The sequence below is a fragment of the Phoxinus phoxinus genome (assembly GCF_949152265.1).
Source record: "Phoxinus phoxinus genome assembly, chromosome: 19".
NCBI classification, from domain to species: Eukaryota; Metazoa; Chordata; class Actinopteri; order Cypriniformes; family Leuciscidae; genus Phoxinus; species Phoxinus phoxinus.
Genome location: NC_136894.1, coordinates 30,472,445 through 30,495,268, shown reverse-complemented (window position 1 = coordinate 30,495,268; position 22,824 = coordinate 30,472,445). Strand labels below are relative to the sequence as shown.

The following is a 22,824-nucleotide window of genomic DNA, read 5'->3' as shown; positions in this document are numbered from 1 at the left end:
ACGGCGATCTTTCTTCTGCAACTTCACATTGATCACGTCTCTGTTCCCGCCTCTCGTGTCTGTCCTCGGGTTCGAACTTGAGCGGAGCTAACTGGTAGATTAGACTCTTGCCGTATCCGGTCGGCAAAACAGCAAAAACTTCCTTCTTGCAAAGGAACGATTCGAGCGTCTTCTGTTCCTCTTTTAGAGATAAAGGCAAATCTAAATCTTTCATTGTAGCGCCCAAAGCCGTTTCAAACAACTGGTGTTCATCCACAGCAATCCTGCAATGTTTACTAATGACTAATGTCATCTCGCCTCTGGCCCGCCTATACCAGATAACCCGATGTGATTGGTGCAGCTCAGATAGAGGGGCATATTTAATGAGCATTATTACTCGACACCAGAGTGAACTCGCTGAGCAAACTCAACTTGTGCTCTCGTGAGAACTCTGGATTTCCAGGGTAGTTAAAAAGTATATAAATGTTTTTTTTTGTGTGTGAAAATGACCGATCGGTTCGCTAGATAAGACTCTTATTCCTCGGCTGGGATCGTGTCGAGACTGTGAAGCTGCACCGAAACTCACATTTGAACCTTCAAACCGTTGGTTGCCATTGAAGTCCATTATATGGAGAAAATCCTGTAATGTTTTCCTCAAAAACCTTCATTTCTGTTCGACTGAAGAAAGAAAGACATGTAAATTATCAGGAAATGTTTATTTGAAAGTGAACTAATCCTTAAACACTGAAATAATGCATTAGAGAAAGGTAAAGTCAGTACACACTCGACGGCAAACACTGCTGTTGTTTCTGACTGATGAGGAAACTGTTGACAGCTAGATGAGCATGTGAAGAGAAAACACTGAGACTGAAGTAGATCGTAACGTACCATGTCTGCCAGGCCGACATACAGGAATAGTCCAGCGGTGACCGCAGAAATCCACTCTATAGCCACGGCTTCTGTGGAGACGGACAGCGCGATGTACAGGCCGATGAAGGAGGTGAGAGAGCTCCCGATGTTCAGCAGAAGAGCCCGTTTCACAGACACACCACAGTGCAACAGGATCGCAAAATCACCTGAGACCAGAGGAGATACGTCACACACACTCACAACATCTGCAAAATCACCTGAGACCAGAGGAGATACGTCACACACACTCACAACATCTGCAAAATCACCTGAGACCAGAGAAGAGACGTCACACACACTCACAACATCTGCAAAATCACCTGAGACCAGAGAAGAGACGTCACACACACTCACAACATCTGCAAAATCACCTGAGACCAGAGGAGATACGTCACACACACACACAACATCTGCAAAATCACCTGAGAGCAGAGAAGATACGTCACACACACACACACAACATCTGCAAAATCACCTGAGACCAGAGGAGATACGTCACACACACACACACACACAACATCTGCAAAATCACCTGAGACCAGAGGAGATACGTCACACACACTCACAACATCTGCAAAATCACCTGAGACCAGAGAAGAGACGTCACACACACTCACAACATCTGCAAAATCACCTGAGACCAGAGAAGAGACGTCACACACACTCACAACATCTGCAAAATCACCTGAGACCAGAGGAGATACGTCACACACACACACAACATCTGCAAAATCACCTGAGAGCAGAGAAGATACGTCACACACACACACACAACATCTGCAAAATCACCTGAGACCAGAGGAGATACGTCACACACACTCACACAACATCTGCAAAATCACCTGAGACCAGAGGAGATACGTCACACACACTCACACAACATCTGCAAAATCACCTGAGACCAGAGGAGATACGTCACACACACTCACACAACATCTGCAAAATCACCTGAGACCAGAGGAGATGCGTCACACACACTCACATCTGCAAAATCACCTGAGACCAGAGAAGATACGTCACACACTCACACAACATCTGCAAAATCACCTGAGACCAGAGAAGATACGTCACACACTCACACAACATCTGCAAAATCACCTGAGACCAGAGAAGATACGTCACACACACACACACAACATCTGCAAAATCACCTGAGACCAGAGAAGATACGTCACACACTCACACAACATCTGCAAAATCACCTGAGACCAGAGAAGATACGTCACACACACACACACAACATCTGCAAAATCACCTGAGACCAGAGAAGAGACGTCACACACTCACACAACATCTGCAAAATCACCTGAGACCAGAGAAGAGACGTCACACACTCACACAACATCTGCAAAATCACCTGAGACCAGAGGAGAGACGTCACACACACTCACAACATCTGCAAAATCACCTGAGACCAGAGAAGAGACGTCACACACTCACACAACATCTGCAAAATCACCTGAGACCAGAGAAGATACGTCACACACACACACACAACATCTGCAAAATCACCTGAGACCAGAGAAGAGACGTCACACACTCACACAACATCTGCAAAATCACCCGAGACCAGAGGAGATACGTCACACACTCACACAACATCTGCAAAATCACCTGAGACCAGAGAAGATACGTCACACACACACACACAACATCTGCAAAATCACCTGAGACCAGAGAAGATACGTCACACACACACACACAACATCTGCAAAATCACCTGAGACCAGAGAAGAGACGTCACACACTCACACAACATCTGCAAAATCACCTGAGACCAGAGGAGATACGTCACACACACACAACATCTGCAAAATCACCTGAGACCAGAGGAGATACGTCACACACACACACACACACACAACATCTGCAAAAACACCTGAGACCAGAGGAGATACGTCACACACACACACACAACATCTGCAAAATCACCTGAGACCAGAGGAGATACGTCACACACACACACACAACATCTGCAAAATCACCTGAGACCAGAGGAGATACGTCACACACACACACAACATCTGCAAAATCACCTGAGACCAGAGGAGATACGTCACACACACACACACAACATCTGCAAAATCACCTGAGACCAGAGAAGATACGTCACACACACTCACACAACATCTGCAAAATCACCTGAGACCAGAGGAGATACGTCACACACACACACACAACATCTGCAAAATCACCTGAGACCAGAGGAGATACGTCACACACACACACACACACAACATCTGCAAAATCACCTGAGACCAGAGGAGATACGTCACACACACTCACAACATCTCCAAAATCACCTGAGACCAGAGGAGAGACGTCACACACACACACACACAACATCTGCAAAATCACCTGAGACCAGAGGAGAGACGTCACACACACTCACACACACACACACACACTCACACAACATCTGCAAAATCACCTGAGAGCAGAGAAGATACGTCACACACACACTCACACAACATCTGCAAAATCACCTGAGACCAGAGAAGATACGTCACACACACTCACACAACATCTGCAAAATCACCTGAGACCAGAGGAGATACGTCACACACTCACACACACACACAACATCTGCAAAATCACCCGAGACCAGAGGAGATACGTCACACACACTCACAACATCTCCAAAATCACCTGAGACCAGAGGAGATACGTCACACACTCACACACACACACAACATCTGCAAAATCACCTGAGACCAGAGGAGATACGTCACACACACACACACAACATCTGCAAAATCACCTGAGACCAGAGAAGATACGTCACACACACTCACACAACATCTGCAAAATCACCTGAGACCAGAGGAGATACGTCACACACACTCACAACATCTGCAAAATCACCTGAGACCAGAGGAGATACGTCACACACTCACACACACACACAACATCTGCAAAATCACCTGAGACCAGAGGAGATACGTCACACACACACACACAACATCTGCAAAATCACCTGAGACCAGAGAAGATACGTCACACACACTCACACAACATCTGCAAAATCACCTGAGACCAGAGGAGATACGTCACACACACTCACAACATCTGCAAAATCACCTGAGACCAGAGGAGAGACGTCACACACTCACACAACATCTCCAAAATCACCTGAGACCAGAGGAGATACGTCACACACACTCACAACATCTGCAAAATCACCTGAGACCAGAGAAGAGACGTCACACACACTCACACAACATCTGCAAAATCACCTGAGACCAGAGGAGATACGTCACACACACTCACAACATCTGCAAAATCACCTGAGACCAGAGGAGATACGTCACACACACTCACACAACATCTGCGAAATCACCTGAGACCAGAGGAGATACGTCACACACACACACACACAACATCTGCAAAATCACCTGAGACCAGAGGAGATACGTCACACACACACACACAACATCTGCAAAATCACCTGAGACCAGAGGAGATACGTCACACACTCACACAACATCTGCAAAATCACCTGAGACCAGAGGAGATACGTCACACACACACACTCACACAACATCTGCAAAATCACCTGAGACCAGAGGAGAGACGTCACACACACACACACAACATCTGCAAAATCACCTGAGACCAGAGGAGATACGTCACACACACACTCACACAACATCTGCAAAATCACCTGAGACCAGAGGAGAGACGTCACACACACACACACAACATCTGCAAAATCACCTGAGACCAGAGGAGAGACGTCACACACACACACACAACATCTGCAAAATCACCTGAGACCAGAGAAGATACGTCACACACACACTCACACAACATCTGCAAAATCACCTGAGACCAGAGGAGAGACGTCACACACACACACACAACATCTGCAAAATCACCTGAGACCAGAGGAGAGACGTCACACACACACACACAACATCTGCAAAATCACCTGAGGCCAGAGAAGATACGTCACACACACACTCACACAACATCTGCAAAATCACCTGAGACCAGAGGAGAGACGTCACACACTCACACAACATCTGCAAAATCACCTGAGACCAGAGGAGAGACGTCACACACACACACACAACATCTGCAAAATCACCTGAGACCAGAGGAGAGACGTCACACACACACACACAACATCTGCAAAATCACCTGAGACCAGAGAAGATACGTCACACACACACTCACACAACATCTGCAAAATCACCTGAGACCAGAGGAGAGACGTCACACACACACACACAACATCTGCAAAATCACCTGAGACCAGAGGAGAGACGTCACACACACTCACACAACATCTGCAAAATCACCTGAGACCAGAGGAGAGACGTCACACACACACACACAACATCTGCAAAATCACCTGAGACCAGAGAAGATACGTCACACACACACTCACACAACATCTGCAAAATCACCTGAGACCAGAGGAGAGACGTCACACACACACACACACAACATCTGCAAAATCACCTGAGACCAGAGGAGATACGTCACACACACTCACAACATCTGCAAAATCACCTGAGACCAGAGGAGATACGTCACACACACTCACACAACATCTGCGAAATCACCTGAGACCAGAGGAGATACGTCACACACACTCACAACATCTGCAAAATCACCCGAGACCAGAGGAGAGACGTCACACACACACTCACAACATCTGCAAAATCACCTGAGACCAGAGAAGAGACGTCACACACACTCACAACATCTGCAAAATCACCTGAGACCAGAGAAGATACGTCACACACACTCACAACATCTGCAAAATCACCTGAGGCCAGAGGAGATACGTCACACACACACACACAACATCTGCAAAATCACCTGAGACCAGAGGAGATACGTCACACACACACACAACATCTGCAAAATCACCTGAGACCAGAGGAGATACGTCACACACACACACAACATCTGCAAAATCACCTGAGACCAGAGGAGATACGTCACACACACTCACAACATCTGCAAAATCACCTGAGATCAGAGGAGATACGTCACACACACACACAACATCTGCAAAATCACCTGAGACCAGAGGAGATACGTCACACACACTCACAACATCTGCAAAATCACCTGAGATCAGAGGAGATACGTCACACACTCACACAACATCTGCAAAATCACCTGAGACCAGAGGAGATACGTCACACACACACACACTCACAACATCTGCAAAATCACCTGAGACCAGAGGAGATACGTCACACACACACACACAACATCTGCAAAATCACCTGAGACCAGAGAAGATACGTCACACACTCACACAACATCTGCAAAATCACCCGAGACCAGAGGAGATACGTCACACACACACACAACATCTGCAAAATCACCTGAGACCAGAGAAGATACGTCACACACACTCACAACATCTGCAAAATCACCTGAGACCAGAGGAGATACGTCACACACACACACAACATCTGCAAAATCACCTGAGACCAGAGGAGATACGTCACACACACACACACACAACATCTGCAAAATCACCTGAGACCAGAGGAGATACGTCACACACACACACACACAACATCTGCAAAATCACCCGAGACCAGAGGAGATACGTCACACACACACACACACAACATCTGCAAAATCACCTGAGACCAGAGGAGATACGTTACACACACACACAACATCTGCAAAATCACCTGAGACCAGAGGAGAGACGTCACACACTCACACAACATCTGCAAAATCACCCGAGACCAGAGGAGATACGTCACACACACACACACACACAACATCTGCAAAATCACCTGAGACCAGAGGAGATACGTCACACACACACACACAACATCTGCAAAATCACCTGAGACCAGAGAAGATACGTCACACACTCACACAACATCTGCAAAATCACCCGAGACCAGAGGAGATACGTCACACACACACACACAACATCTGCAAAATCACCTGAGACCAGAGAAGATACGTCACACACTCACACAACATCTGCAAAATCACCCGAGACCAGAGGAGATACGTCACACACACACACACACAACATCTGCAAAATCACCTGAGACCAGAGGAGATACGTCACACACACACACACAACATCTGCAAAATCACCTGAGACCAGAGAAGATACGTCACACACTCACACAACATCTGCAAAATCACCCGAGACCAGAGGAGATACGTCACACACACACACACAACATCTGCAAAATCACCTGAGACCAGAGAAGATACGTCACACACTCACACAACATCTGCAAAATCACCCGAGACCAGAGGAGATACGTCACACACACACACACACAACATCTGCAAAATAACCTGAGACCAGAGGAGATACGTCACACACACACACACAACATCTGCAAAATCACCTGAGACCAGAGGAGATACGTCACACACACACACACAACATCTGCAAAATCACCTGAGACCAGAGAAGATACGTCACACACACTCACAACATCTGCAAAATCACCTGAGACCAGAGAAGATACGTCACACACACTCACAACATCTGCAAAATCACCTGAGACCAGAGGAGATACGTCACACACACACACACAACATCTGCAAAATCACCTGAGACCAGAGAAGATACGTCACACACTCACACAACATCTGCAAAATCACCTGAGACCAGAGGAGATACGTCACACACACACACACAACATCTGCAAAATCACCTGAGACCAGAGGAGATACGTCACACACACACACACAACATCTGCAAAATCACCTGAGACCAGAGGAGATACGTCACACACACACACACAACATCTGCAAATTCACCTGAGACCAGAGGAGAGACGTCACACACACACACACAACATCTGCAAAATCACCTGAGACCAGAGGAGAGACGTCACACACACTCACAACATCTGCAAAATCACCCGAGACCAGAGGAGAGACGTCACACACTCACACAACATCTGCAAAATCACCTGAGACCAGAGAAGATACGTCACACACACTCACACAACATCTGCAAAATCACCTGAGACCAGAGGAGAGACGTCACACACACTCACAACATCTGCAAAATCACCTGAGACCAGAGAAGATACGTCACACACACTCACAACATCTGCAAAATCACCTGAGACCAGAGGAGATACGTCACACACACTCACAACATCTGCAAAATCACCCGAGACCAGAGGAGAGACGTCACACACACTCACAACATCTGCAAAATCACCTGAGACCAGAGAAGATACGTCACACACACTCACAACATCTGCAAAATCACCTGAGACCAGAGGAGATACGTCACACACACTCACAACATCTGCAAAATCACCTGAGACCAGAGGAGATACGTCACACACTCACACAACATCTGCAAAATCACCTGAGACCAGAGGAGATACGTCACACACACTCACAACATCTGCAAAATCACCTGAGACCAGAGAAGAGACGTCACACACACTCACAACATCTGCAAAATCACCTGAGACCAGAGAAGATACGTCACACACAACATCTGCAAAATCACCTGAGACCAGAGGAGATACGTCACACACACACACAACATCTGCAAAATCACCTGAGACCAGAGAAGATACGTCACACACACACACACAACATCTGCAAAATCACCTGAGACCAGAGGAGATACGTCACACACACTCACACAACATCTGCAAAATCACCTGAGACCAGAGGAGATACGTCACACACACACACACACACACAACATCTGCAAAATCACCTGAGACCAGAGGAGATACGTCACACACACACACACAACATCTGTAAAATCACCTGAGACCAGAGAAGAGACGTCACACACACACACACAACATCTGCAAAATCACCTGAGACCAGAGGAGATACGTCACACACACTCACACAACATCTGCAAAATCACCTGAGACCAGAGGAGATACGTCACACACACTCACACAACATCTGCAAAATCACCTGAGACCAGAGGAGATACGTCACACACACACACACACACACAACATCTGCAAAATCACCTGAGACCAGAGGAGATACGTCACACACACTCACACAACATCTGCAAAATCACCTGAGACCAGAGGAGATACGTCACACACTCACACAACATCTGCAAAATCACCTGAGACCAGAGGAGATACGTCACACACACTCACACAACATCTGCAAAATCACCTGAGACCAGAGGAGATACGTCACACACACTCACAACATCTGCAAAATCACCCGAGACCAGAGGAGATACGTCACACACACTCACAACATCTGCAAAATCACCCGAGACCAGAGGAGATACGTCACACACACACACACACAACATCTGCAAAATCACCTGAGACCAGAGGAGATACGTCACACACACACACACACACACACACACACACACACACACACACACACACACACACACACACACACACACACACACACAACATCTGCAAAATCACCTGAGACCAGAGGAGATACGTCACACACACACACTCACAACATCTGCAAAATCACCTGAGACCAGAGGAGATCCATCACACACACACACACACACAACATCTGCAAAATCACCTGAGACCAGAGGAGATACGTCACACACTCACACAACATCTGCAAAATCACCTGAGACCAGAGGAGATACGTCACACACTCACACAACATCTGCAAAATCACCTGAGACCAGAGGAGATCCATCACACACACACACTCACACAACATCTGCAAAATCACCTGAGACCAGAGGAGATACGTCACACACTCACACAACATCTGCAAAATCACCTGAGACCAGAGGAGATACGTCACACACTCACACAACATCTGCAAAATCACCTGAGACCAGAGAAGAGACGTCACACACTCACACAACATCTGCAAAATCACCTGAGAGCAGAGAAGAGACGTCACACACTCACACAACATCTGCAAAATCACCTGAGACCAGAGAAGATACGTCACACACTCACACAACATCTGCAAAATCACCTGAGAACAGAGGAGATACGTCACACACACTCACACAACATCTGCAAAATCACCTGAGACCAGAGGAGAGACGTCACACACACTCACACACACACACACACACTCACACAACATCTGTAAAATCACCTGAGAGCAGAGAAGATACGTCACACACTCACACAACATCTGCAAAATCACCTGAGACCAGAGGAGATACGTCACACACACACACACAACATCTGCAAAATCACCTGAGACCAGAGGAGAGACGTCACACACTCACACAACATCTGCAAAATCACCTGAGACCAGAGGAGATACGTCACACACACACACACACACAACATCTGCAAAATCACCTGAGACCAGAGAAGATACGTCACACACACACACACACAACATCTGCAAAATCACCTGAGACCAGAGGAGAGACGTCACACACACACACACAACATCTGCAAAATCACCTGAGACCAGAGGAGATACGTCACACACACACACACACACAACATCTGCAAAATCACCTGAGACCAGAGAAGATACGTCACACACACACACACACACAACATCTGCAAAATCACCTGAGACCAGAGGAGATACGTCACACACACACACACACACAACATCTGCAAAATCACCTGAGACCAGAGGAGATACGTCACACACACACACACACACAAAATCACCTGAGACCAGAGGAGATACGTCACACACTCACACAACATCTCCAAAATCACCTGAGACCAGAGGAGATACGTCACACACACACACACACACAAAATCACCTGAGACCAGAGGAGATACGTCACACACACACAAAATCACCTGAGACCAGAGGAGATACGTCACACACACACAAAATCACCTGAGACCAGAGGAGATACGTCACACACACACAAAATCACCTGAGACCAGAGGAGATACGTCACACACACACACACACACACACAAAATCACCTGAGACCAGAGGAGATACGTCACACACACACACACACACAAAATCACCTGAGACCAGAGGAGATACGTCACACACACACACACACACACACACACACACACACACACACACACACACACACACACACACACACACACACACACACACACACACACACACACACACACACACACACACACACACACACACAGTTTGGGGTTTTCATAAGCTGTAAGCCATAATCATCAAAATTATAACAAATAAAGGTTTGAAATATCTCAACTAACTAAGTTTATAGAGGTATAAAGTTTATTTCTCCGATTTTTCATTCCCTTCATTCTTTGTTCATCCTCGTGTGTGTGTGTGTGTGTGTGTGTGTGTGTGTGTGTGTGTGTGTGTGTGCAGAAAGGAGGAAATCATAACCAGGAAGGTGCGCTCATGACCTCAGGTGTCACCCGTATCTAATCTGTGTTTCTCGGGCGTCCCATGACTCACATCAGGAACTGTGAAGAGCGTCTATAGGAAACTGCACACTTGTTTTCTCAGTCCAGTTTCACAAAACCTGTTAATCTCAGAACAAACACTGGAACCAGTCGACAGGCATGCGTCCTCATCATGCGCTAACCACACTCTCCACTGGTTTGGCCATGGGACACACACTTCTCCATAGTCACTAAGCCACGACCCAATCCTTCTAGGAATGTGACCTAATCGTGTGTGTGTGTGTGTGTGTATATCGCCTGCACAAAAGAAGTGCTGTTTGGATTTAAAAAGGCAAATGTTTAAGAGTGTATGACTGGGTCATTATTGCAGTGATTATCATGTTTCCAGCTCGTTATATTACAGTTCTTCTGGGAAGGGACGTGCGCAGACATGTTGAGGGGCTCAAGTGAAATAAAGGGCACTTCTCATCATTACGTATTTTTTTTCTTTTTTTTAACAAAACAGTATATATATTAACGCAGCTCTGACTTCCTTTTTTAAAAATTAATTAAAAAAGTTAATTAATTGTTTATAATTATATATATATATTATATTATATATATATTATATTAATCTGCGTTCAGGACTCTGCAGTGGCGCTGCTGACGTGTTATCTCGTCCGTGTATTCGGGTTCAAATAAATATGGATGGGCAAAAAAATGCAAGTCTTCCTCTGTGTCGAAATCCTTAGACATGTTTGCGAAGATTGTTTTGTTTACATCGTGCGTCTCCCTCAGACTGTAAACAAAGCTCGGGCGCACCAGATAACTCGTCATCAGCGTCTTACATCAGCAGCGTCACTGCGGAGTCGTGAACGCAGATTCACAACAGACCCGGGAGAGAATACAATGCTGAATGAAGTCGTAGTTTTTGTTATTTTTGGACAAAAATGTATTTTCGATGCTTCAAAAACTTCTAACTAACCCACTGATGTCACATGGACTACTGTGATGATGTTTTTATTACCTTTATGGACATGGCCAGTATACCGTACATACATTTTCAATGGAGGGACAGAAATCTCTCGGACTAAATCTAAAATATCTTAAACTGTGTTCTGAAGATGAACGGAGGTCTTACGGGCTTAGAACGACATGAGGGTGAGTCATTAATGACATCATTTTCATTTTTGGGTGAACTAACCCTTTAATAGTCATTCATTTGATTATATATAGTATCAAAAGTCTTCTGAAGTCATCCAAAAAATGTATACATGAGTTTGGAATGACATGAGGGTGAGAACATGATGATAGAATTTTCATTTTTGAATGAACTATCCCTTTAAGCATTTGCATATTTAAACCCAAATTAAACTTGTGTGTGGTTCGGGCAGTGTATTAACACATAATGCAATTTCAAAACAGAAAATGAGATGCACAAAAGAAAAGCTGTAATGCAACACGTTCATTTTAGTTCAAATGAACAAGCGGGGACATTGTCAATACAAGATCTTGACCAAAAATGTATGGAAATAACATCACAACATTTATTCAAGACTTTCAGCGGACTCAGAGGGGCCAATTCATGTGTGAAAATTATGCTTCTAATGATGATCTATTATCTATAATATACTATTATAAGAATCTAATTGATCAAAAGTGGGGAAAAAAACATTTATAATGTTACAAAAGATTCTCTTTAAAATAAATGCTGTTCTTTTGAACTTTCTATTCATCAAAGAATCCCGAAAAATAAAATGTATCACAGTTTCCACACAAATATGAAGCAGCACGACTGTTTTAACACTGATATTAATCATAAATGTTTTTGAGCATGAAATCATCATATACTGATTTCTGAAGGATCATGTGACACTGAAGACTGGAGTAATGATGCTGAAAATTCAGCTTTGATCACAGGAATAAATTACAGTTTAAAATATATTCACAGCGATTTTAAATTCGAATAATATTTCTAAATATTCCTGCATTTTTGCTCGCTCACCCAGCTCGTGCGGCAGCTCGTGGCAGAGCACAGCCAGAGACGTGGCCAGACCGGATCTCCACGAGATGGAGAACGCCGCGCCGAGAGCCAAGCCGTCGGCGAAGTTATGGATGCCGTCTCCGATGGTGATCATGTAGGGAAGCAGACGCCGCTCTGGAGGAGGACACAAGACGGCGTTATGACATCTTCTAGCAGTGGCTGATGGTCACATGCACTCAACGGCTCATTTTGCTCCAGAACATGAATATGTCATGAACACTATCATCACCTCGTTTAGAGGCTCCAGGCTCCAGGAACGACTTCTTCTTTTTTTCAGCATCAACCTACAATAATAATAATACAATATTCATTAATAGCACATCTCTTACAACCTATACAAACGCACTAGAATAGAGATACAGAGAATAAAGAATAAAGCGTGTAAAGCTTTATGTTTTGTTAATGTCTGAACATGGTTATTATTGTTAACTAAAACCATCAAAATAAAAATAAATCATTATTTGAAATAAAATAAACATTATTGAAAATATTCTTCAAAAATAGATATTAAATTAATGAATTAAATAATAATAATAATAAAAAAACAGGAAGGACTTCTCTTTTGTAGCATCAACCTACGATAATAATAATAATACAATATTCATTAATAGCACATCTCTTACAACCTATACAAACACACCAGAATAGAGATACAGAGAATATTTAAGCAAAGAATATAATCTAATATATGAAGAAATTGTGTACAAGCTTCACGTTTTGTTATAGCTCAAAATGTCTCAAAACAGGGTTATTATTATTAAACATTTATAATAAAAAAATCATTATTTGAAATAAAATAAATATTATTGAAAATATTATTTTAAAAATAATTACATTAATAAATTAAATGAATTAATTAGAAAAATGTATTATAAAAAAACATACACAAGGTCAAAAGGTTGATTTTTTTTTTAATTAGTCTCTTTTGCTCACAAAGTCTGCATTTATTTGATAAAAAAATACAGTAAAAACGGTAATATTGTGAAATATTATTACAATTTAAAATTGATGCTTTCTATGTGAATATATTGTAAAATGTAATTTATTCCTGTGATCAAAGCTGGATATTTAGCAGACAGACTTGACTTTTTTTTAAGTAAAACAAATCTTAATTATTCCAAACTTTTGAAAGGTAGTGTTGACATTTCATATATATATATAAATATATTTATACATATTTACATTTTAAATAAATAAAGACAAAACACCCATCAAAATGGCTGAAAATGCAACTAAAGTTGAGAATGAAAATGTTAAATATAAAAATAAAAATATAATAGCGTATAAAATGCCTCTTCTTCAGAATGTAGACTCCATTAGTTTTAGTTTATTCATTAATAAAGACTCTTTCCCACTTTTCTAAGCATTTAGACGTGTATTTTTCGGTGACGTCCTCACCAGATCCGCCTGAGAGCTGGACTGATGGCTCTGCTTCTCCCGCTGGAACATCTGCAGGACTCGGCCGTGGTCGCAGTGATGGACCTCAGACTCCTCCTGGGAACACAGGTTCGGGAATCAACTCATAATCTCGGATCACGTGGGCCGGGAACGCTCAGACGAAACACTCACTTCATGGTGACCGTGGTGATGCTGTGAGCGAGTGATGATGGAGAAGATGCTCTCCATCAGGTAGAAGAGGTAGACGCCCGCCAGAAGCACCAGGAGTTTGTACACATAGTCGAGGTTTTCCTCTGTGTGATCGTGATCCTGTCCGTCTTCGTGAACGTGAAGGCCTAAGAACTGCACAGAGACACAAAGCCATGAAAACACAGCCGGACGATGACATTAACGGCGATGGGAAACTTTGATTTCCCAGCAGGGCTGTAGAGTAACTCCTGTCTGCACTCAATAAGAGAGCTCAGTCTCTTCTCTGCAATCCGGTTATTTTCCACTCAGGCCGATGACATGGTCTGACAGGGCTGTAGTTATGTTGACACGGATCTAAACGGATGAGGGGACGTGGGCGATGTCAGCGCTCGGGGGAAATAACGGGTGCCAGGCCTGCCGCCGAGACCCATTCTGCCCCGTTAAACCGGGACACGGACGTTTCTATGAGCTTCAGGCGGAGAGCGATCGCAGAGCGGCATGAGAGATAGATGAAGCTTACAGGGGGGGTATAATGCCCTTTCACAAGATGTAAAATATGTCTCTGATGTCCCCAGAGTGTGTGTGTGAACTTAGTTTTAGCTCAAAATACCCCACAGATATCTCTATATATATTAAAATTGTCACTTTTTGGGGGTGAGCAAAAACGCACCGTTTTGTGTCTGTCCCTTTAAATGCAAATGAGCTGCTGCTCCCGGCACAGGGGGCGGAGCTACAACAGCCCGTGTCCTTTTACCTCACACACACACACACACACATGCACTGAAAATATCAAAAACTTTTAGTCTTTTATGTTCAAACCGGAGTCAGACAATGATGGAGAGACTCGAGAAGAAGTGACAACATGTAGAAGAACAGGACATTTCTGAATGGTTAGTTGGTGAATTTATGAAGCTTATGTGTAGTTATCTTCTAGTCATTGATTAGCATATTCTGTCATGATAATCTATAAAACGTGTCCCGGGGGCGGGGTTTATGTAAATTTTAGGGTTGGTGATGTCACTAACCCGGAAGGAATGTCGTGTAGTTTCTACCAGCCGTTTGTTGTAGTCCTTAAAAAACTATTTCTTTAAAAGCAAATATCTCCCTTTACTTTGAACTTTGAGCGTTGTAACTTTGCAGATGTTGTTTATGATCAAACAGCAAAATCATCATGAAAAGTGAAATCATAATCAACCACCCCTTTAAGACTACATTTTCACTCAGAAAATGTATTTTCTCCTAAATCTCCTAAAGTTAAATTCAGTTCAACAATTACTGCATACTAGTGTTTTTATAGTTAACTAAAATAACAACCATAAAAATACCTTTATTTCTATTAACGTTTATTTAATTTAAAGCAATGAAAGTATAAAAACTTCATTTTATATATTTTTTTCCCATTTTTGTTTAGTTTTTGTTTCTATAATAACTAAAACTATTTTAGATGAATAAAAACTATATAAAAAACTAAAAACTAATAAAAACAAAACTACTAAAACAAATATTCAAATGAAAATATATATATATTTTTAATAAAAACTATATCTCACTGCATACCTACAAATTATTATAAATACTTATTCTATTGTTATTAATAATACTGTATTTCATTATTTTTAATGTGCTTACACCATTAAAATAATACAACGGTGTAAAAGAAAAGTTGCTTCAATTTTAAGTACAATCAACTTGGATGTTAACGTCATTTCAACTTAAATAACATCAAACTGTTTAAAAAAAAGTTATTTTCTATAACATAAAAAAGTAGAAAATTGCTTGACTTATTTTGATGATTTAAAGCAACGTAAAAACACGTCATAACTTTTTGATCATATTATTATTTTTTACAGTGAATGTCATTCCTTTGATTTTTGGGTGAGATATGATTGTTTATAAGCCTACATGTTTATTAGCCATGCATATTTCATTATGTGAGCTTCGGTTTTCCTCATGGTGGTGTATTATGATTAATAACGTGTGCTTGCCGCCGTAAAGACTACATTTTCATTTAGAAAATTGCTAGTAAATTTCACAATTAATTGCAAAGAAACGTCAAGTAACACATTGAATTTTGAAGTAGAAAGTAGTATTATAATCTTTGTTTTATTTACAACAATTTTATTTTTTTCAGCTCATCTCGTTGCATGAAGAATTGGACATGCCAGCGATATGAAATATGACATAAACACTCCTTTGCCCTTTAGATGTTTTCAGAGTTACATAACCTGTGTTTGGCAGCGTGCCTCGTGATTCGGGAAGGACTGTATAATGAGAAGATATAATCATGATAGTGTGTCCTGATGACCTGATATTTCCATCGAGGTCAGAATAATAAACGATTATACACTTGCAGCACTGGGTGGTTATCGTTATCGTTAACTAAAACTATTCCATTTGTTTTTTAATTCATTTAAATACAGCTGGAAATTATTAGATTAAAAAATGTTGAATTGGCAACTAACTGAAAACAAGTTCTCAAACTACTAAATAAATGAAATCTAAAAAATTATTATTATAATTTTTTTACCAATACAAATTACAAAAGCAGATAATAAAATTACTAAAACTCAACTAAGATGAAAATGAAAACTGAAAAAGTAGTAACTAGTTTACAGGTGAAACTCGAAAAAATGTGAATATCGTGCAAAAGTTTGTGTATTTCAGTAATTCAAATTAAAAAGGTGAAACTAATATGTTTAGTATATATAACTATATACATATGCATGATTATACTTTTCAGAGGGCTAACATTTCTGTATTTAAAATTCTTTTTTTTATTGATTTCATGGAATATTCTAATTTTCGGAGATTTTGAATTTGGTGTTTTCATAAGCTGTAAGCCATAATCATCAAAATGATAACTTTTGCACGATATTCTAATTATTCGAGTTTCACTTGTATAACTAAAGAAAAAAAAATCCAGTAATAGAATAAATAATAATAATAATTGATAAATAAATGATAAGTAAAATAATAATAAATACAATTACAGTGTTCAAATAATCCTAAACTAACACAAATATGTGAACAGATGTTGGCAAATGTGCCGTAGTGGATTTAAATATCAGTGTATCATGCAAATACATATATCTATATCTCAGATCATGCAAATACAGCTTCTGTGGGACTAAACGAGGACAGATCGAACCGCTTCCGTAACGTACTGAACACTGGTCAAAAGTTTGGGGTCGGCCTTAATGTTTCTGAAAGAAGTGCTCACCTAAGCTGCATTTATTTGATCAAAAATACAGTAAACATATTATTGCAATGTTAAATATCAGTTTTCTATGTGAATATATAGTAAAGTGTAATTTATTCCTGTGATCAAATCTGAATTTTCAGCATCATTACTCCAGTCTTCAGTGTCACATGATCCTTCAGAAATCAGTATAATATGATGATCTGATGCTCAAGACACATTAATGATTATCATCAATGTTGAAAACGGTTTCAGAATTTTGTGGAAACTGTGATACATTTTATTTCTCAAGATTCTTTGATGAACAGAAAGTTCCAAAAGAACATTATTTATTTGAAATGGAATCTTTTGTTACATTGTGATTGTCTTCACTGTCATTTTTGTTCAATTGAATGCATCCTTGATGAATAAAAGTGACAAATCAGTAATAAAATATGACGCTGTTTTCATAAAAGCGGGAACACACATTCAAGAGAATAAAGCATTGTGATTTCTCCATTCAGAGACACATTTCTAAAAAATGCTGGGTTGTTTCAACCCAATTTTGGGTAAAATATGGACAAACCCAAACGTTGGGTTAAAAATGTAATGTACAAATTTAACCCAACGGCTGGGTTTGTCCATATTTTACCCAAAATTGGGTTGAAACAACCCAGCATTTTTTAGAGTGTACTGTGTTCACACTTTTAAGCACATTTTCCCAGTATAAAATCCTCACATCTTGCCCATGAGATGCAGAGAAGGCCAGAAGCGGTGTGTGTGTGGTGTGTTTTCTCACCGCGGGCAGCAGATGCAGCAGCGCGTCTCCCGTCAGAGAGCCCACAGCGAGACTGATGCAGAACTGGATGCAGAGCTCGAACACGCGCGTGCAGGCCGAGAACAGCAGCACCACGATCCCGAACATGGCCATCAGACAGATGATGAGGTTCGCCAGCGTGGCGTATCCGTACCCTGCGCACAGAGACGCCGTTCATTGAGTGTGTGTGTGTGTGTCTTTGAGCTCCGGCTCACACTGCGCTCTGCAGAATCAGGTTTGATACGAGGAAACGCTGCAGAATTTGATGTCACTTTAGATCACTTCGGTTGCACGGTTTATGTTAATTTGCCAACAGTTTTGTTTTCTTAAATATAGTTTTACACAATAAATACAATTCATACTTCCAAGAAAATATGACTATACTCTCTTTTACACACACAAAATATCAGTATTTTTCACGCATTGAGATTAAATGATTCTGTATGAGTTTTTATTGAGAATTTTTTTCCTCAAAAACCTTCATTTCTTTTCGACTGAAGAAAAAAAGACATGAACATCTTGGATGACATCGGGTGAGTAAATTACCAGGACATTTTTATTTGAAGGTTAAAGGGATACTTCACCTCTGGAAAGATGAATGTGTATTTAAAATGGGTAATTTATGTAGTAGAAATGTGAAATTATTTTTGAATTTGGAGCCTTCTAGACTGAGAAAAGCCAGAAATGTATTTGTGTCTCATGTGGATGAAAGAAAACAACTCCCAGAATGCACTTGCTTCACTGCCCTACGAGGCCACGCCCACCGGTAAGAGCGCAGTGCCAGTTAAACACCAAGGCTAGGCTACTAGTGAGTCACTGTGACGAGTCTGCCCGGGATTGTCCGGGATTGGCCCAAAATGGGCTTTCGGCTTTAGCGTTCTACAGTCGCCATTCCTCATGTTTACTGCGGCGAGCAGGACGGGACTGACGGCCGCGGGAGAACGACGAGCAGGACGAGACTGGCGGCCGCGGGAGAACGACGCGAGACTGACGGCCGCGGGAGAACGACACGAGACTGACGGCCGCGAGAGAACGGCGAGCAGGACGAGACTGGCGGCCACGGGAGAACGGTGAGCGGGACGAGACTGGCGGCCGTGGGAGAACGGCGAGCAGGACGAGACTGGCGACCACGGGAGAACGGCGAGCAGGACGAGACTGACGGCCGCGGGAGAACGACACGAGACTGACGGCCGCGAGAGAACGGCGAGCAGGACGAGACTGGCGACCACGGGAGAACGGCGAGCAGGACGAGACTGGCGGCCGCGGGAGAACGGCGAGCAGGACGAGACTGACGGCCGCGGGAGAACGACGAGCAGGACGAGACTGGCGACCACGGGAGAACGGCGAGCAGGACGAGACTGACGGCCGCGGGAGAACGACACGAGACTGACGGCCGCGAGAGAACGGCGAGCAGGACGAGACTGGCGGCCGTGGGAGAACGACGAGCAGGACGAGACTGGCAGCCACGGGAGAACGGTGAGCGGGACGGGACTGACGGCCGTGGGAGAACGGCGAGCAGGACGAGACTGGCGGCCGCGGGAGAACGGCGAGCAGGACGAGACTGGCGGCCGCGGGAGAACGACGAGCAGGACGAGACTGGCAGCCGCGGGAGAACGGTGAGCGGGACGGGACTGACGGCCGTGGGAGAACGGCGAGCAGGACGAGACTGGCGGCCACGGGAGAACGGCGAGCAGGACGAGACTGGCGGCCACGGGAGAACGGCGAGCAGGACGAGACTGGCGGCCATGGGAGAACGGCGAGCAGGACGAGACTGGCGGCCACGGGAGAACGGCGAGCAGGACGAGACTGGCGGCCGCGGGAGAACGGCGAGCAGGACGAGACTGGCGGCCACGGGAGAACGGCGAGCAGGACGAGACTGACGGCCACGGGAGAACGGCGAGCAGGACGAGACTGGCGGCCGCGGGAGAACGGCGAGCAGGACGAGACTGGCGGCCACGGGAGAACGGCGAGCAGGACGAGACTGGCGGCCACGGGAGAACGGCGAGCAGGACGAGACTGGCGGCCGCGGGAGAACGACGCGAGACTGACGGCCGCGGGAGAACGACACGAGACTGACGGCCGCGAGAGAACGGCGAGCAGGACGAGACTGACGGCCGCGGGAGAACGGCGAGCAGGACGAGACTGGCGGCCGCGGGAGAACGACGCGAGACTGACGGCCGCGGGAGAACGACACGAGACTGACGGCCGCGAGAGAACGGCGAGCAGGACGAGACTGGCGGCCGCGGGAGAACGGCGAGCAGGACGAGACTGGCGACCACGGGAGAACGGCGAGCAGGACGAGGCTGACGGCCGCGGGAGAACGGCGAGCAGGACGAGACTGACGGCCGCGGGAGAACGGCGAGCAGGACGAGACTGGCGGCCGCGAGAGAACGGCGAGCGGGACGAGACTGGCGGCCGTGGGAGAACGACGAGCAGGACGAGACTGGCAGCCGCGGGAGAACGGTGAGCGGGACGGGACTGACGGCCGTGGGAGAACGGCGAGCAGGACGAGACTGGCGGCCACGGGAGAACGGCGAGCAGGACGAGACTGGCGGCCACGGGAGAACGGCGAGCAGGACGAGACTGGCGGCCATGGGAGAACGGCGAGCAGGACGAGACTGGCGGCCACGGGAGAACGGCGAGCAGGACGAGACTGGCGGCCGCGGGAGAACGGCGAGCAGGACGAGACTGGCGGCCACGGGAGAACGGCGAGCAGGACGAGACTGACGGCCACGGGAGAACGGCGAGCAGGACGAGACTGGCGGCCGCGGGAGAACGGCGAGCAGGACGAGACTGGCGGCCACGGGAGAACGGCGAGCAGGACGAGACTGGCGGCCACGGGAGAACGGCGAGCAGGACGAGACTGACGGCCGCGGGAGAACGGCGAGCAGGACGAGACTGGCGGCCGCGGGAGAACGGCGAGCAGGACGAGACTGGCGGCCACGGGAGAACGGCGAGCAGGACGAGACTGGCGGCCGCGGGAGAACGACGCGAGACTGACGGCCGCGGGAGAACGACACGAGACTGACGGCCGCGAGAGAACGGCGAGCAGGACGAGACTGACGGCCGCGGGAGAACGGCGAGCAGGACGAGACTGGCGGCCGCGGGAGAACGGCGAGCAGGACGAGACTGACGGCCGCGGGAGAACGGCGAGCAGGACGAGACTGACGGCCGCGGGAGAACGGCGAGCAGGACGAGACTGGCGGCCGTGGGAGAACGGCGAGCAGGACGAGACTGGCGGCCGCGGGAGAACGGCGAGCAGGACGAGACTGGCGGCCGCGGGAGAACGACGCGAGACTGACGGCCGCGGGAGAACGACACGAGACTGACGGCCGCGAGAGAACGGCGAGCAGGACGAGACTGACGGCCACGGGTGAACGGCGAGCAGGACGAGACTGGCGGCCGCGGGAGAACGGCGAGCGGGACGAGACTGGCGGCCGCGGGAGAACGGCGAGCAGGACGAGACTGACGGCCGCGGGAGAACGGCGAGCGGGACGAGACTGGCGGCCGCGGGAGAACGGCGAGCAGGACGAGACTGACGGCCGCGGGAGAACGGCGAGCGGGACGAGACTGACGGCCGCGGGAGAACGACACGAGACTGACGGCCGCGAGAGAACGGCGAGCAGGACGAGACTGACGGCCACGGGAGAACGGCGAGCAGGACGAGACTGGCGGCCGCGGGAGAACGGCGAGCGGGACGAGACTGGCGGCCGCGGGAGAACGGCGAGCAGGACGAGACTGACGGCCGCGGGAGAACGGCGAGCGGGACGAGACTGGCGGCCGCGGGAGAACGGCGAGCAGGACGAGACTGACGGCCGCGGGAGAACGGCGAGCGGGACGAGACTGGCGGCCGCGGGAGAACGACATGAGACTGACGGCCGCGGGAGAACGACACGAGACTGACGGCCGGGAGAGAACGACGCGAGACTGACGGCCGCGGGAGAACGGCGCGAGGCCGGTGGCGTGATTACTGATGAGCGGCACCTGTGAGACGCACCGGTCTCGTATCTCTCACGGAGGAGCGCAAATTTTCTTAGCAATGTTAAA

General features: G+C 45.8%; 1 protein-coding gene across 1 annotated transcript in view; it reads right to left on the bottom strand.

Moving 5' to 3' along the window:
• Positions 1 to 22,824, bottom strand: part of slc39a4 (solute carrier family 39 member 4) — a 36,449-nt gene that overhangs the window by 1,899 nt on the left and 11,726 nt on the right. The window contains exons 6-11 of the mRNA XM_079591394.1: positions 18,760 to 18,932; positions 14,765 to 14,935; positions 14,594 to 14,689; positions 13,425 to 13,479; positions 13,157 to 13,309; positions 868 to 1,055 (exon numbers count right to left, since the gene is read on the bottom strand). Coding sequence (XP_079447520.1) covers positions 868 to 1,055; positions 13,157 to 13,309; positions 13,425 to 13,479; positions 14,594 to 14,689; positions 14,765 to 14,935; positions 18,760 to 18,932 — 836 coding nt within the window. The remainder of the gene's footprint in view (positions 1 to 867; positions 1,056 to 13,156; positions 13,310 to 13,424; positions 13,480 to 14,593; positions 14,690 to 14,764; positions 14,936 to 18,759; positions 18,933 to 22,824) is intronic.